The sequence below is a fragment of the Neopelma chrysocephalum genome, unplaced genomic scaffold (assembly GCF_003984885.1).
Source record: "Neopelma chrysocephalum unplaced genomic scaffold, ASM398488v2 Primary Assembly neopelma1_75, whole genome shotgun sequence".
Taxonomy (NCBI): domain Eukaryota; kingdom Metazoa; phylum Chordata; class Aves; order Passeriformes; family Pipridae; genus Neopelma; species Neopelma chrysocephalum.
Window position 1 is genome coordinate 3,093,986 of NW_020897736.1, and position 13,588 is coordinate 3,107,573.

Here is a 13,588-nt window from a genome sequence, read left to right on the forward strand (position 1 = left end):
CATGGTCTGGGATATCCCTGGGGTCAGCTGTGCCAGCTGTGTCCCAGCTTCTTGTGCACCCCCAGCCTCCTCGCTGGTGGGGTGGGTGAGGAGCACAAAAGGCCTTGGCTCAGTGTGAGCTCTGCTCAGCAGGAACTAAAACATCTCTGTGTTATCAACACATTTGTGTTTCGAGCGTAAATCCAAAACATATATTGGCCACTATGGAGAAAATAAACTCTATCCCAGCCAAAACCAGCACACTAATGTAGCTTGTAGTAAAGTGTTTAATAAAGTACAGTATCAGAAACAATAGTCTATTAGAAAAGCTCAAAAGGTGAATACCATATATATTGTATTGTTACATTTTCAGTGATAATTTAGGACTGAAGGATTTCTGAAGGATCCAGCAGAGATATAAACAACACAGAAACCAATTTTTGTCAGTTTAGAACCAGAGACATGCAGGTGTTGAAGATACCTTTCTCATCAGGAAGAATGCAATAATTAGATTTACTAATTATGGGCTAAACACATCAGCAGGGGATGTCCAGTCCTAATGTGCTCGAAGTGTTCCCAGAAAAACAAGGACTGATCTGTAGTGCAGGTTGAAACCTGCGTCACTTGGTTTGATTTTATTTAGCACAAGTCACAGCCCCTTAAAAATGCAGGATGATTCATCAGGCTGGCTGGGTGTTCACTGTCTAGTTCTGAAAGGTGTGATGTTCATCCAATGTACCAGCAATGAAACCAGTATGTGAAGCACTCAAATAACAAGTTTAGTGGGCTTGGGCAGGCTGGGAAGTGAATCTAATTTGAGGAACCATAGCTGGGATTGCTGGTTTATCCATCAGAGGCTTCTCTGTTCTCAGCTACTCATCAGGTTGGTCCAATTATCTAAGTGTGTACCCCAAGTGATGCACAGCAGCAGTGTAAGAACAGTCCAAGAACATGCATACTCTGAAATACAATCAGGTCACACCCATTGTTGGGACTTTTTTTTCCTCTAAATTATGTCATTGATACTTTGTTGAAGTGATAGAATTTGCAAAACTGAGAGATTAACAAATATGGCACCACCCTTTTCATGGACACATACTGTTCATAATCACAGGTCACTGGTTGATGACATCTTCCCATTAGTACCAGACTCATGAGAGACCAAAGCAAGAAACTAACTTACAATGAAAATTGAAAATATCATTATATTACTCATTGTATTGACAGGAGAAGAAAATTTGGGGTCTTTTTTAAAGTAACCATTGGGGAAGAAAAGTTTGTCCTTTTTTGTTTTTTCACGTGCAGATCCTGGATCACTGCTTTAAAGGTCTACAGTTAGTTAGTTACCATTCTCCTGATTTCTTTCAAAAATCCATATTTGGGAATCAGTCTGCTTTCCTTTGTGATAGTCACATAGGAAAATAAGTCACAAGCTGTTGCAGAACACAATTGAGATCCACAGGGACAAGAAATTTGGATCTTTGGGAACATTAGCAAATAACAATAAACAAATTAGAGGGTTTGGATGAGAACAAACACACCGATTCAAACCAACAGGAATTCTTTTCCCTAATTATTTTCTCCAGAGTTTCTAAGGGACTATTTTTTTAAAGAGGAAGCTTATATTGACTACGTTTTTGGATACAGTTTTTGCCTTAAAAAAATAAATCAACATTAGTGACTGATCCTGCAATTCAGTGATTCATATCAGGATGTGTGTGAGCAGGCAGTGACGTGCTCTGTGTCTGCCAGAAACCATCCACTGGCTCATGTGTCATCAGTTTGCAAAGAGTTATGCTGTTATACCTCACTACCATCACATTCACTTAATATTGGTTATCAATTGAGAATTTATCAATAATCAGTTGATCGTTTATGTTTTTCAGGGATTCCAGAGTTTACTTCATTGCTCAAATCTCTTCCTCCCTGATCTCCAGCTGTGCTGAGAAAATGAGAAAGGAAATGACCCAAGGAAGTGTTTTAACATTTAGAGAACTTTGTGCTGTGCAGGCAGTGCTGTAAGTCAGTATCTCCCTTCACTGCAGGCAGATTCCAACCTCTGCATCAACTGACATTTTTTAACTGTATCAATCTCAGAGATATCATAAGGTGTTTTTTAAAAAATCAGAGAGGGATAACCTCAATTATCAAGGAAGAATCTGTAAATAAAGAGAACAGGGCTTTCCTGGAGTTCACCTACACAAATAACTGCTGCAGGTGATAAGTCTCAGGACTTATGTCTTCTGGAACTCAGTTTAAAATCTCCCTTTCTAAAAACTTCCTTACCTTTGATCTTGCTTTATGAGTTCTTCATATATAAAATTATCCATTCACTTAGAGACAAAAGACCCCATAAGCCATTCTTCCAAAACTGTGTAAGTTCAGGAAGAAGAACGAGGGTGATATTTTTGTTTTCCTTTTTCATTGGGAAGTACCAAATTCTTGGCTAATGACAACATATATAGGCAAAAAAAAAAAAAAAAGAAAATTTACAAGATGATACTGCTCAACACAGAGCAGAGATCAGAAAAGAGACCACAGCCTTGATATTCAGAGATACTGAGATATGATAGGTTCTTTAAGTCTTTCTGAAAAGCAAGGCCCATGTTCCTAAAAACATCTCTAGTTGCAAACTTCCCTTTCCATGCAAAATAACTTGAATTGCTTTCCTTTTTTTTTTTTCTTTAGAGAAAGTAATGGCTATTTACACTTGCTGTCAGGATACTCACATCAGGAATTCAACTAATTATGCATGCACAGTCATCAAATGGTGCACCAAAGAGAATGTTCATACATGCTGAAGAAGAGAATACAGCTCTGTAATATGAAAGGCAATGGTAATGTCAAAGATTTATCAGTTAGCTAAGGTCACTACAGTCCAAATTACAGAATTAAAGAAATAAAAAAGGATCAAAAAAAAAGATATTAAGATTTAAACACAAAATTTCTGAATATAAAATAATATTAAGATTAATGAAAACTTTATTAGGTAAATTATTTTCAAATATTTTATTTAGAGAACTATGAACTATTTTCTAATAATGCCCTTTACATAGTTGCATCTATAGAAAGCTTGTTGAGTGAGAGCAAAAAGATGTAGCATTAAAAGAACTTTCCATCAGAAACAATTGGTTGATCTACAAAAGTAAACCAAACACAAATAATAAATCAAAGAGAGCATTACAGAAATATGGACCCTATCCAATAGAAATTCACTGTCAGAATTTGGTGTTTAGGGTTGATTTGTGAATGTAGGAAAATACAGGATGCAGGGGGTGAATGGAGCACTACAGCTCTTCATTGCTGTCTAGAAAGTTGTCAGTACAATGTAAACAGAGCATTTCTAATGATATCCTCAAATTAAGAGATCATAAGTCACTGAGCCAGGAGTGGGGGAAACTAGACTAGTTTTCTACATGTCTGGCAGCCACTGACTTTTTACAGGCTGCCATAGATGCGTTTAATTACATCAGCCTCCTCCTTGTCCAGGATGCCCTTGTCCACATAAGCATCAGCTTGCTGATCAATGAATTCCCTCAGCTTTGAAAGATCATAGTCTGAAAAATAAGAATTCATTTGCACAATGAGTCATTGCCATTACATTGCTTCACCTAACAGAAATGTCATTGCAAAGTTTATCCAACAAATGCACTTGATCAAACATGAAGAAAATTCACTTTAAGTGCAGCTTGTGAAAACAATAAATAAACCCAAAACACCTCCACAAAGTGTTTTTACACATCATGGTGCTTTTAGTATTCAAGAGGAATAATCATCTCTTGCTCTTGATTGATTGCTGTCAAATGCTAAAGTAACAATATTTTCTGGTCCAGAGATTTGATGTTCTAGTCTGCAGAGCAAAACCTGTTGTTAGAACCCTATTATTTTCACAGCTGTCACAGAATCAAAAGAAAATATTAAATGGACTATTTCTTATTGAAATCTTAGTAAAATTCCCACTTACTACAAACACTGTAGTGAAAATTCAAGAAATGAACTTCCTGAAAATAGCTCGATACAATTATTCACCTTGATACAGAACATAATATTCTGACTTGAAAAATACTGCAGTGAGCAGTCTTTGTGACAGTGTTAGTGTCAGTTTTTGACTGACAAATAGACTCTGCAATAGAGTATTGAAAGATCCTTCCTCCTTTTCCAGTGGATGAGTGCATCTCTATGTGTTAAATAGACTTTTCCCATGCTGGAAAACATCACTATTTTCCATGAAAAGAATTCTACTGCAAAACAATCTTTCAAATAAAATAAAGGGGTAACCTATTGTGTAGTTGTAACTCTGGCAGCAGATTCAGTATATTCACACATAAACACAATAAAGTTTCAGTTAGCTACCTAATTTGCTGCATAAAATGTAAAGCTTAATTTGATAGAATCAGAAGTTAATTTGTTAGAACCCGAAGAACTTCAATGTTTTAAGGGTTCACACTAAGTTAAATGAACATCTTTCACGAGAACAGATACATTCTGATATTTTCAGTGTAAATTACTTATTCCACAGACAGAGCCTTCAGAATGCATTCATACTGATTTTGTAATGTAGTCCAAAGTATAACATCATAGATTAATACGTGGAAGGACCTTCTTTCCAACTGTACATTCTTAACAAAATAGACAATAATGACTTCCTGTCTTTTTAGGGGTCAGTGACCAAAATTGGATAGAAATAGAAAGACATTATGAAGCAAATTGACGCCTGCAATCATTTTTATAACAGCATAAGGCAATTTCAAATGAGTAATACATAAAATTGATGTTCAAAATTCCCCACTCCTGCAGAGGTGTCTTTCCATGTCTGAGTTAACAGGAATTTTGCCATTCACTGTACTGAGGCCAAGATTTCTTGTCTGATCTGCCACTGTCATTACTTAAGAGAATGTAACCTGCTTGTCTCACCAGCCTGTGTGAGTAATAGGGACAAATAGTACCCAGCAATTTCATAATGAGGTTCTGAGATTTCATTCATGTTGACAGAATGAGGGTCCCCGGTGAAAGATATCAAGGATGGAAATGAATGGAAGAACAAACACTAAATTAATATGATATCCACATTATTCACATTAAAATCCCTGAGCTTATTTTACTTCTAGAATACTATTTATAATTTCAAATCATTATGTGGAAATGTGAATGTTTAATTACTAAACATTCTGTACGGGATTACAACCACTACAATATTATCCAATTCTGGCTAATTTGCTATATATCTAATTGCAATCTAATTTGATTTTTTTTTTCCTAGAAATTTATAACCTCTAATTTCTAATACTTATTTACAACCTATTGTAATTAGAAAAATCAGCTTGGGGTTATATTCACCGCAACAGCTGCAGCATTTCATTGAGCTGTGAAACTGCTACAGTAAATGAAGTGAGGTCTTATTTGCATATTCAAATTAAGCCATTTGCCATTGCAATTGATTACAGAATTTACTTTCATTCCTAAATGGCTACTATCAGTGTTATGAAACTATAAACTGCCTGAGTATTTGGTAAAAAATCCACATGTATCAGTTAAATGCCTCATTTCTGTGCTTTGGAGTCCAACTGCAATAGAACACCCAGCAGCTACTGTGGGGAGCTGATTTACACTGGAGGGGAGCTCCTCTTGAAAAGCATTTCAATCATCAAGCCAGGTCTGGGAGATACAAAGGACAGGCCCACAGAGCCTATAGATTGAAAATATGCAAACCAAACTTTGGACACAAAAGGTCATCAGCCCAAAATCCAGGCTTTTGATGTTTCTCTTTAGATCATCCCAGCCCCTCAAGTTTACCTGCCTCCTTAACAGGAAATTGATATTTTTAAACTGGGGAAATGAAAATTAACATTTCCAGGCTTATTAGTCATTGAACAAATAATAATTTCTACTGAAATTCATACAAAGATAAGGATCTACAAACATTTGCCTGAAGAGAATCTAAACCTCTTCGAGTATATTCAGTAAGTAAACCAATCCATGAGTGGGGGTGGGAAAGACTGGCCATTTTAATACATGAATTACTTTGAGAATTACTTTTCTGCCAGCTCCCAGGTGGTAGCTGGAAGTGGAGAAATGATTGATGAGCACACCAATACCACCTCATCTTGTACCAAAGAAACACACTGCAATGCATTCACGGTTAGATAAGCTTACCCTGACTGCACTTCTTTTAACATCAGCCCAGGGGACCTGAAGTAGCATTTTACAAAAATAAAAAGTATGGAAAGGCACAATAAAGATGATGTATCAGAAGAGTAAGAACACTATTCTAATTTTGTCGTAACTTACACTCACTTTAAGACTCATTTCCATTGCCAGGGGACAATAAAGATATTTTAGTGCAAATGAAAACCCATCTAAACAGAAATGTATATCTTAATGCAGTCACAAGCAGATAAAATGCTATTGATCTGCAGTCACAGCCATTTTCAGACTGTACCAGTGCAGAGGTTACTATGAAGAGGAGTGAGGGGCTGCCCAGTCAGTATGTGTGATATAGGGATATAATTACACATGACTGAGATCTAATGACCATAATGAATACACAGCTAAACAGAACCATTTATTAGAATTGGCAGGCAAACTCTTGAGCAAATATGTGTGCCTGCTGCTAATTGCCATCACTGCCATTGTGAGGAAACGATTTTGGAGATGGAAATTTTTTTTACAAGTCCTTCCTATTACAGTTTCTGTATAGGAAAATGCCTGTGTTGGGCCATAGGCATGCACTCATGTCTGAAATGTAATTCATATACACTTCAACACACAGAGAGGATGGCTAGATTACCCAGGGCTAATCTCATCTCAAATCGGCTGGTGCAAAGAAGGATCCTTCTCACCAGGCGCCAGTCATAGCCCAGGGATGGATCCCTTGGCTAGGAGCCTTCACTTCCAGAGAGGCTGATGGCAGAACACACAGCCATGGCAGAGAAAAGGGATAGGAGGCTGGTTTTATGTAAGATCTTGAGGGAAGAACTGCTATAGATAAACAAAGATCTGTGAAAAATAAGCGAGAAATCCTGCTGCTGCTCTGTTCTCTCCTGCCTCCAGTGCTCACAGCCCTGCCCCCGGGGAGGAGTCAAACGGAGGGACAGCTGGTGAGCACACCCCGTGCAGCTGCTTCCATCTCTGCTCCCGTCTGCGCAGCTTTGCGTGTGAGCTACAAGTCATTCGAGTTGACTCGGGCTGTAATCCAATGTATTACATTGTGACTTAAATTTGTATCTTAACTATTCCCGGTTATGAAACAAAGTACGTTGCTGCTTATGAAGGCACGTTAGCCAGATGCACCGAGCTCTTCTAGACACGTCCAGACGTTTAAAATACATTCCTATCATTTATAAAATCATAATTGAAAGGCATGTTGAAATAGGAAATGAAGCACTAGACAAACCTGCCACACTGGCAGACCACCAGGTCTCTGTGTTTTGTGGCCAGCAGCCATTCAAGCCAGCTTACATTAATCTGCCTTAGTCTACTATTTTCATTCACTGATTTAACTTTGACATTTACTTAACTTTAACACACTAACTATCACCATAGACAAGCGCAGTTTCACATCACTATTTTTTAACTTATAACATAATGCTAAGTCATACACCACAATATGAATTACGTGCTTTGTAATGTATATGGTGCCCACCCCAATGTCAAGGCCTTTCACTGCATACCTTCCTTGTTACCTTGTTTATTGTGTTTTTTCAGCCATTCTATGTTCTTCCTGATTGCTTCCAAATATGCCTCAGATTTCCCTGGAGAAAAGGATGAGAGAGAATTCAGGCACTTGCATCAATGATTGATGCAGCTTGCTTAACTGGGTGAAGGTGGTCACAGCAAAGGCAGATTAAAACTATTCTTAGTTTCTGTTTAAAAGCTGAGTCCTGTCAAACTTAGTCAGGCAAAATTCCCACAGACAGCTAGAAGGTTTTGTCTGTGCAAGATTAGTCATACACAAATTTAGGATTGTGGCTTTTTTTGATCTTTATACATAGCTTTTTGGTGGGATCCACACAAACTGCCTATGTGGATTAAAGGCAGCCTGTAGCTTTTTGATCATCGTTATTGTTCTGCAAAGATGAAGCTGTTGAGATAGCAAGGAATTAATTAAAACTGAGAGCTTTGAGTATCAAAACTCTTCCATACAGTAGTGCTAACAGCACATGGCAAACAAATTTCAAAATTTTGAAAGACAAGTGGAAGTGTAGCTACCACATTTACTGAGAAAAGGAATGTATTAACATTACCATGATAACTCCTTGTTATAGCTGAAATTTTAAAGTGATGGCTATTTTTGGACCAGAAAGCACACCGGATAGAATTAGTTCAAGGATTACCTAATAAGGCCCCTAAGGAAATATTCCAGCTAATGGATTTTGAATTCTTAACTTGACTGGAGCTTTATTGATGTAATGTTCTTACATTTATAAGGAATAAAAACCTAGTGTGATTAGCATGTAAAAGATTACTAGTGCCAACTATGCATGTCTGCTTCTATTACTAAATGGATATTAGATATATCATACTTTTTGAGCTGGGAGTGCAGTAACTTTATAGTAAGTTACTCTGTGAAAGAGCAAAGGGCATTGCATGATGATATAAAGAACTAAATACTTATCCAATTAACATTTCTAAAAAGCTATTGGGCTGAAGGTAAAGGAAAATAACCTGAACCAAACTGGAAAGAGAAATCTTCACAGGCAAGCAAAATGTGTTATTTATCACTTCCCACAGGTATTGAGACAACTTTTTTTTCCTGTGAAATCAGACAACCATCTTGAGAAATTTTCCTCTTCTTGGCTCAAAAAAATGACCTGCTGGAAAAAAATGCCACCTTCCATCTGTGAGTGGCTGCACTGCCCACAGGACTGACCCAGGTGCCAATTGCTCTACAATCTACTGCAGCCTTCATTTCTGCCATTCATGGCTGAGCAGGCTGCAGTAGACACACAGGCATTCCAAAAAGTATGAGCATTAAACAGCATTGGTGCAAAACAGATTATAAGCAATTTTGTTTAGCCAACTGACTACAAAACATAGATGCTTCTGCTGGATCCTTAGCAATAAGAACTCACTGAAAGGTTTCTGCACTAACAAACATTCTCCTTCAAAAGTTCAGCACAATAAAGAGGCACAATGTCCTCTGCAGATTTGTTTTGAGATATAGTAGCTGATTTACCCAAGTGACTTTAGCACAGTCTAATTTAGCACGTGGCATTATGTGTCATGCTGAGGCAACTGGCATAATAACAGCACTACTGTGCTATGTTTGCTTAGGGAGACACTAACTTACTGTAACAGGTATCAAAGTTATGTAAAACAGGTTAATTGCTGATAACCCCTAACCTCTGGCAGTGAGCAATGCACATTCTGTCAATGCAGAACTTTCCAGTACCTTCCAGTACCAGCTTGTTCTAACACAAACTATAGAAATCATTGGGCCCACTCAGATTATTGGATATTCTGATCATCTGATTTCACTGAAAAGCACAGATGCAAAGAAGCAAAAATCTCTCTGCACTACTGTGTCAACCTGTATTTCATATTGTTCTCACAAGGGGCTATGAATTTTGTGAAAGACTATGGTCTTGCTCAGCAAGGGATATAGTGTCACACGTTTAAAACTGGGCAAATAAGTACACTTCCAAATCAAGCTGTTGTGTGCTGACTCCCAGTGACTATAAGCTGAAGATATTTATGCTAACACAAAGGAAAAACAATACCAAAGATAGGAAAAGACTCCAATCACTTGGAGCAGACACAGTAGGAAAAGCAATGGCTATTTGGTACCTCCGGACTCTTCACTGTTTCCTGCTGCATTTTGTCCTTCATTTTTTGTAGAATCCTTTGAAACTTCGTATTCCTTTTCCATTTTAGCTGCTTCTTCCTTTGTACTGTCTGCTTCTTCACTACTCTTGTCTAAAGAAATGACCAGAGCAAACAATTTTATATCAAATGTACCAAAAGCATTTCTCAATCACACCAGCAACCTTTGGCAAGTAAAACATTTTGACTGATGATTGAGGAAGAGCCTCACTGGAGTCTGTCTCAAAGTGGTTTCTAAAGTTCATCTCTGCTCCAGACCTCTGGAAATTGGAATGTCTGTTTCTGCTCTTACAAACAGTAGCTGAACACAGGTGACTACAATGCAATAATACATAGTTCATAAAGGCACATTTCTTTGTGCAGAGAAAGATTATATGAAATTTACATTCACTAGATCCAAAGTTGACAAATAACATTTTTTCATTATTATGAAAAGCTTTTGTATATGTGTAATGTATGGACTCCACTGAAGAAAGACAGGGAATATACTTCTCAAACTTTGGACTATTAAGTGAAAATTTCTCTCTTGTTGTGTGTTTAGACAACCAAGCTTGGCTATAGGTCCTTGAGGGATTGTAGCTTTAACCAGTAGTCTGGATGCTACAGCAATTAGCATACTTTCAACTGAATAGATTAAAAAAATGTGTTATTCCAGGAGAGAAAATTGTAGAATAGGTACCTGCTGTTAGTTTTGTTCTGGTTTTAGTGGAAGGGTTCTCAAGCTTCTTCTTTGTCTGCTCAGCTATCATTGTATCTAAGTTTTCTAGAAAGCAAAACAAAACCAAACCCCAGTTATTCTTCAGTGGATAAGATGCAGAATCTGCACTATATTCTCCCCAGCACCAGTCTGAGTGGTAAGCAGAAACCTAAAAGAACAGCCTTCACCCTTGCCTCTGAAGGATTAATGCAGAGCCAATAGTAAAAGAACAAACAAATAGCTCTATGGAATATTGATCAATCTTATTTAAAAAAAATAATAACTGAATCATGACAATAGGTGCACCAAATAGAGCAATATACATAAAGACAGTAAAAGTATGCATATATATTCTGTATTTCAGTCACGTAACTCACAAACTACAGATAACTATCTGTAGCAATTTATTCTCATGAAAGCAATGAAAGGCTTTAATTAACTTCACAAAGAATACAAGACTATGAAATATGTGCTTCATCCTGCTGGAAAAACTCTATCCCAAACTGCTTATATGTCTGGATTTTATGTGGTTTCATTGGAAGTCTAATAAAATGTTTAAAATCATACTTAGATGAAATAAATATGTAAGTTGAAGTGATTAAAACAAATATTTTCCAAAGTTGCTGAAGTCAAGCATTTACCTGAAAACCCACTGGACAGTTGTAGCCATGTATACAGCTCTAGAAGATTAGAAAATGTATTTCTATGAAAATTTCAGGGCTGAACTCATCTAATTTGAAAGTAAAAGCATCTCTTCATAAAGATGGATGTTTCAGACATAAATATTGTACGCTTATGTGGGAAAAAAGTCCTTTTGATACCACAGTAGATATGCAAAATACAGATCATCATAGTATCTGCCATATTTCCTCAGTCATATTATGGACATGGTGTAGAATTTTCCTTCCCTTTATCAGCTTTTTAAAGCTTCAGTTAAACATGGATTCAAAATTTGATGCATATCAGCTAGTTGGTGGGTATTTTTGAGAGATTTGGTTTTGAAATATCAAAATTCCTTTTATATGAACAGCTAAAATATTCATTATGGGATGTGGGAACTGGGACAGAATAGACATAATAGGGCTAGTAAAAATTTTAGATCGTATTTTCTGTGTAATGCCAACATTTTATCCATCAGTTGAGAGGATCCTTTTTCTCAGAAAGATACACAGCACTGATACCTAAAAACTAGTTTTTCAGCAAACATATTTCTCTTTGTGGCAGATCAGCATAAGCAATTGTGCCTGTCATCTGATGAGAAATCACATAATCCTGTCTGCCTGAGTCCTCTATAGTATGTTATTTACATAAAATTAAAATGAAAGCAGTATTTGCTGGCATCCTGCCTGATTGCACCCTCTCAATTTTACATCACATGATGGTGTTTTTGTGACAATTCTTTTCATTTTGGTACATATCCTTTCAATGTGATTCCTGACCTTGCCATATGTCCTAAACAAAACAGGTCTGGGCTGTGTTACAAGCAGGATCAGACATACTGATGAAGAAAAAAACAAGCTAGAATTATAGTGGTGGTGTTGATGCCTCACTAATCACTTGATCCAAAGCTTATGGAAAGGACCATAAACATTTCTTTCAGCTGAGCTTAAGATTCTATTTTTTATCCTGAATCAGTACCATACTAGTATTTCAACAGGAATATAAGGATTTCTCTGTTGCAAGAGGCACAGTTTTCAGGATAAGATTATACAGTCAAGAACTTAAAAACCCTTTGTAAGCTCAAGTGAATAGATTATTCTCCTTCACTAATTCATGCAAATGCAAAAATGTCACTGATTTTAGAGTTTAATCCGGCAAAATCTATTAAATTAGGCCTAATTTTAAGTCTAAATATAGTATTTTAAAAGAAATAGGAGTATTTAAAAGTTTAAAATGTCACACATACATAAGTCTGTTGATTCATAAATGCCTTTCATGTTCTTTCTTTAAAGTGTCTGCATTTAGGCACTGCTGCAGTCAGTTTCTATTAGCAGAAAACAGAAAGACTTCACCACAAGATAGATTTATAACCTACTTTGACAACTTTAGATTTCAATGTCTGCATACTGATATTTCCAAAGTTTTTCTCATGTTGATAAATTGTTTAAAAGTTGTACACATATCCACATACAGCATGTGCTACTGAAGGCAACCGGGTTTATACTTCTCCATTATTTAGTCACTTCTATAAATCACATCAGGAGTTTTACAGTTTCTCTGAGCCTTTTGATCTGGCTCACAATTTTATTTGAGTTCACTCTGACTCCTTTGTCAGTACAGTATTCCTTTCCAGCCATGTGCAGACATGAAGGCAGCGTTGACCACTAATGATCTGAGCTTTGCCACTAAAGCCAGACTGAACATGGTATCAACTGTGTTCCATTTTTAAAGCTTTATTATTGTCAGTAAACATATGGACAAATTGACATGACAGGCCTTTTAACAAGGACTACACTTTACAGGAGAAATGGCGAAGCTGCCTTGCTGGCTGGGTGGCACATCAACATGGATCTGAAGATTTATAAGCAGACATATTTCCTCTGTGATAGAGAGGAGTTAATTCTGTGGGCCTGTCCATGTTTGTGGGGATTGTTTGGTGTACCTACATAAATATCCTAGAGAGGATATTACCACAGAATCCCAGTTCTTCCTGAACAGGATTTATTGCCCTTTCCCCCGCTTCAGAATTAATGCTTTAACAGCTGGTATTGTTTCAAAACATGTTTGTACTTGTCATGTGTGGCTAGGCCAGGGCTGAACAATGTTTGCTCTGAGATACACTGATGGAGTGAGTCATCTCCTCAACTGAGATGTGCCTGGCCAGCAGCTTAGCAACTGCATGTCGTACTCAGAGGTCTAACAAGGATTGATGACTTCTCCGGTGTTGTTTCCCCAGCAATGTCATTTGTACAGAGGAAGAGTTTAGAAAGGTACTGACCTTTCCACAGAGATGGCCACTTATTTGAAATGGCACTAATTAAAACAACAGAACAATAACCACTGAGCTAATGGAAGTGACCTACGTGGGTAAATAGGTCACTACTCTGGAAGCAGGATAATCTCATCACTGGAACCAGACACCCACAGTCA

The 13,588-nt window shown here is 37.2% G+C and overlaps 1 protein-coding gene across 2 annotated transcripts in view; it reads right to left on the reverse strand.

Moving 5' to 3' along the window:
* Positions 1 to 248: 248 nt before the first annotated feature.
* SCG3 (secretogranin III) overlaps positions 249 to 13,588 on the reverse strand; it is a 28,414-nt gene continuing 15,074 nt past the window's right edge. Inside the window, exons 9-12 of one of the 2 annotated variants that reach the window (XM_027688628.1) lie at positions 10,481 to 10,564; positions 9,766 to 9,894; positions 7,662 to 7,730; positions 249 to 3,536 (exon numbers count right to left, since the gene is read on the reverse strand). In XM_027688628.1, the coding sequence (XP_027544429.1) occupies positions 3,418 to 3,536; positions 7,662 to 7,730; positions 9,766 to 9,894; positions 10,481 to 10,564 (401 nt within the window). In that variant the 3' untranslated portion in view covers positions 249 to 3,417. Of the gene's footprint in view, positions 3,537 to 7,649; positions 7,731 to 9,765; positions 9,895 to 10,480; positions 10,565 to 13,588 lie in introns of both variants that reach the window. The other variant, XM_027688627.1, reaches the window with a different exon arrangement.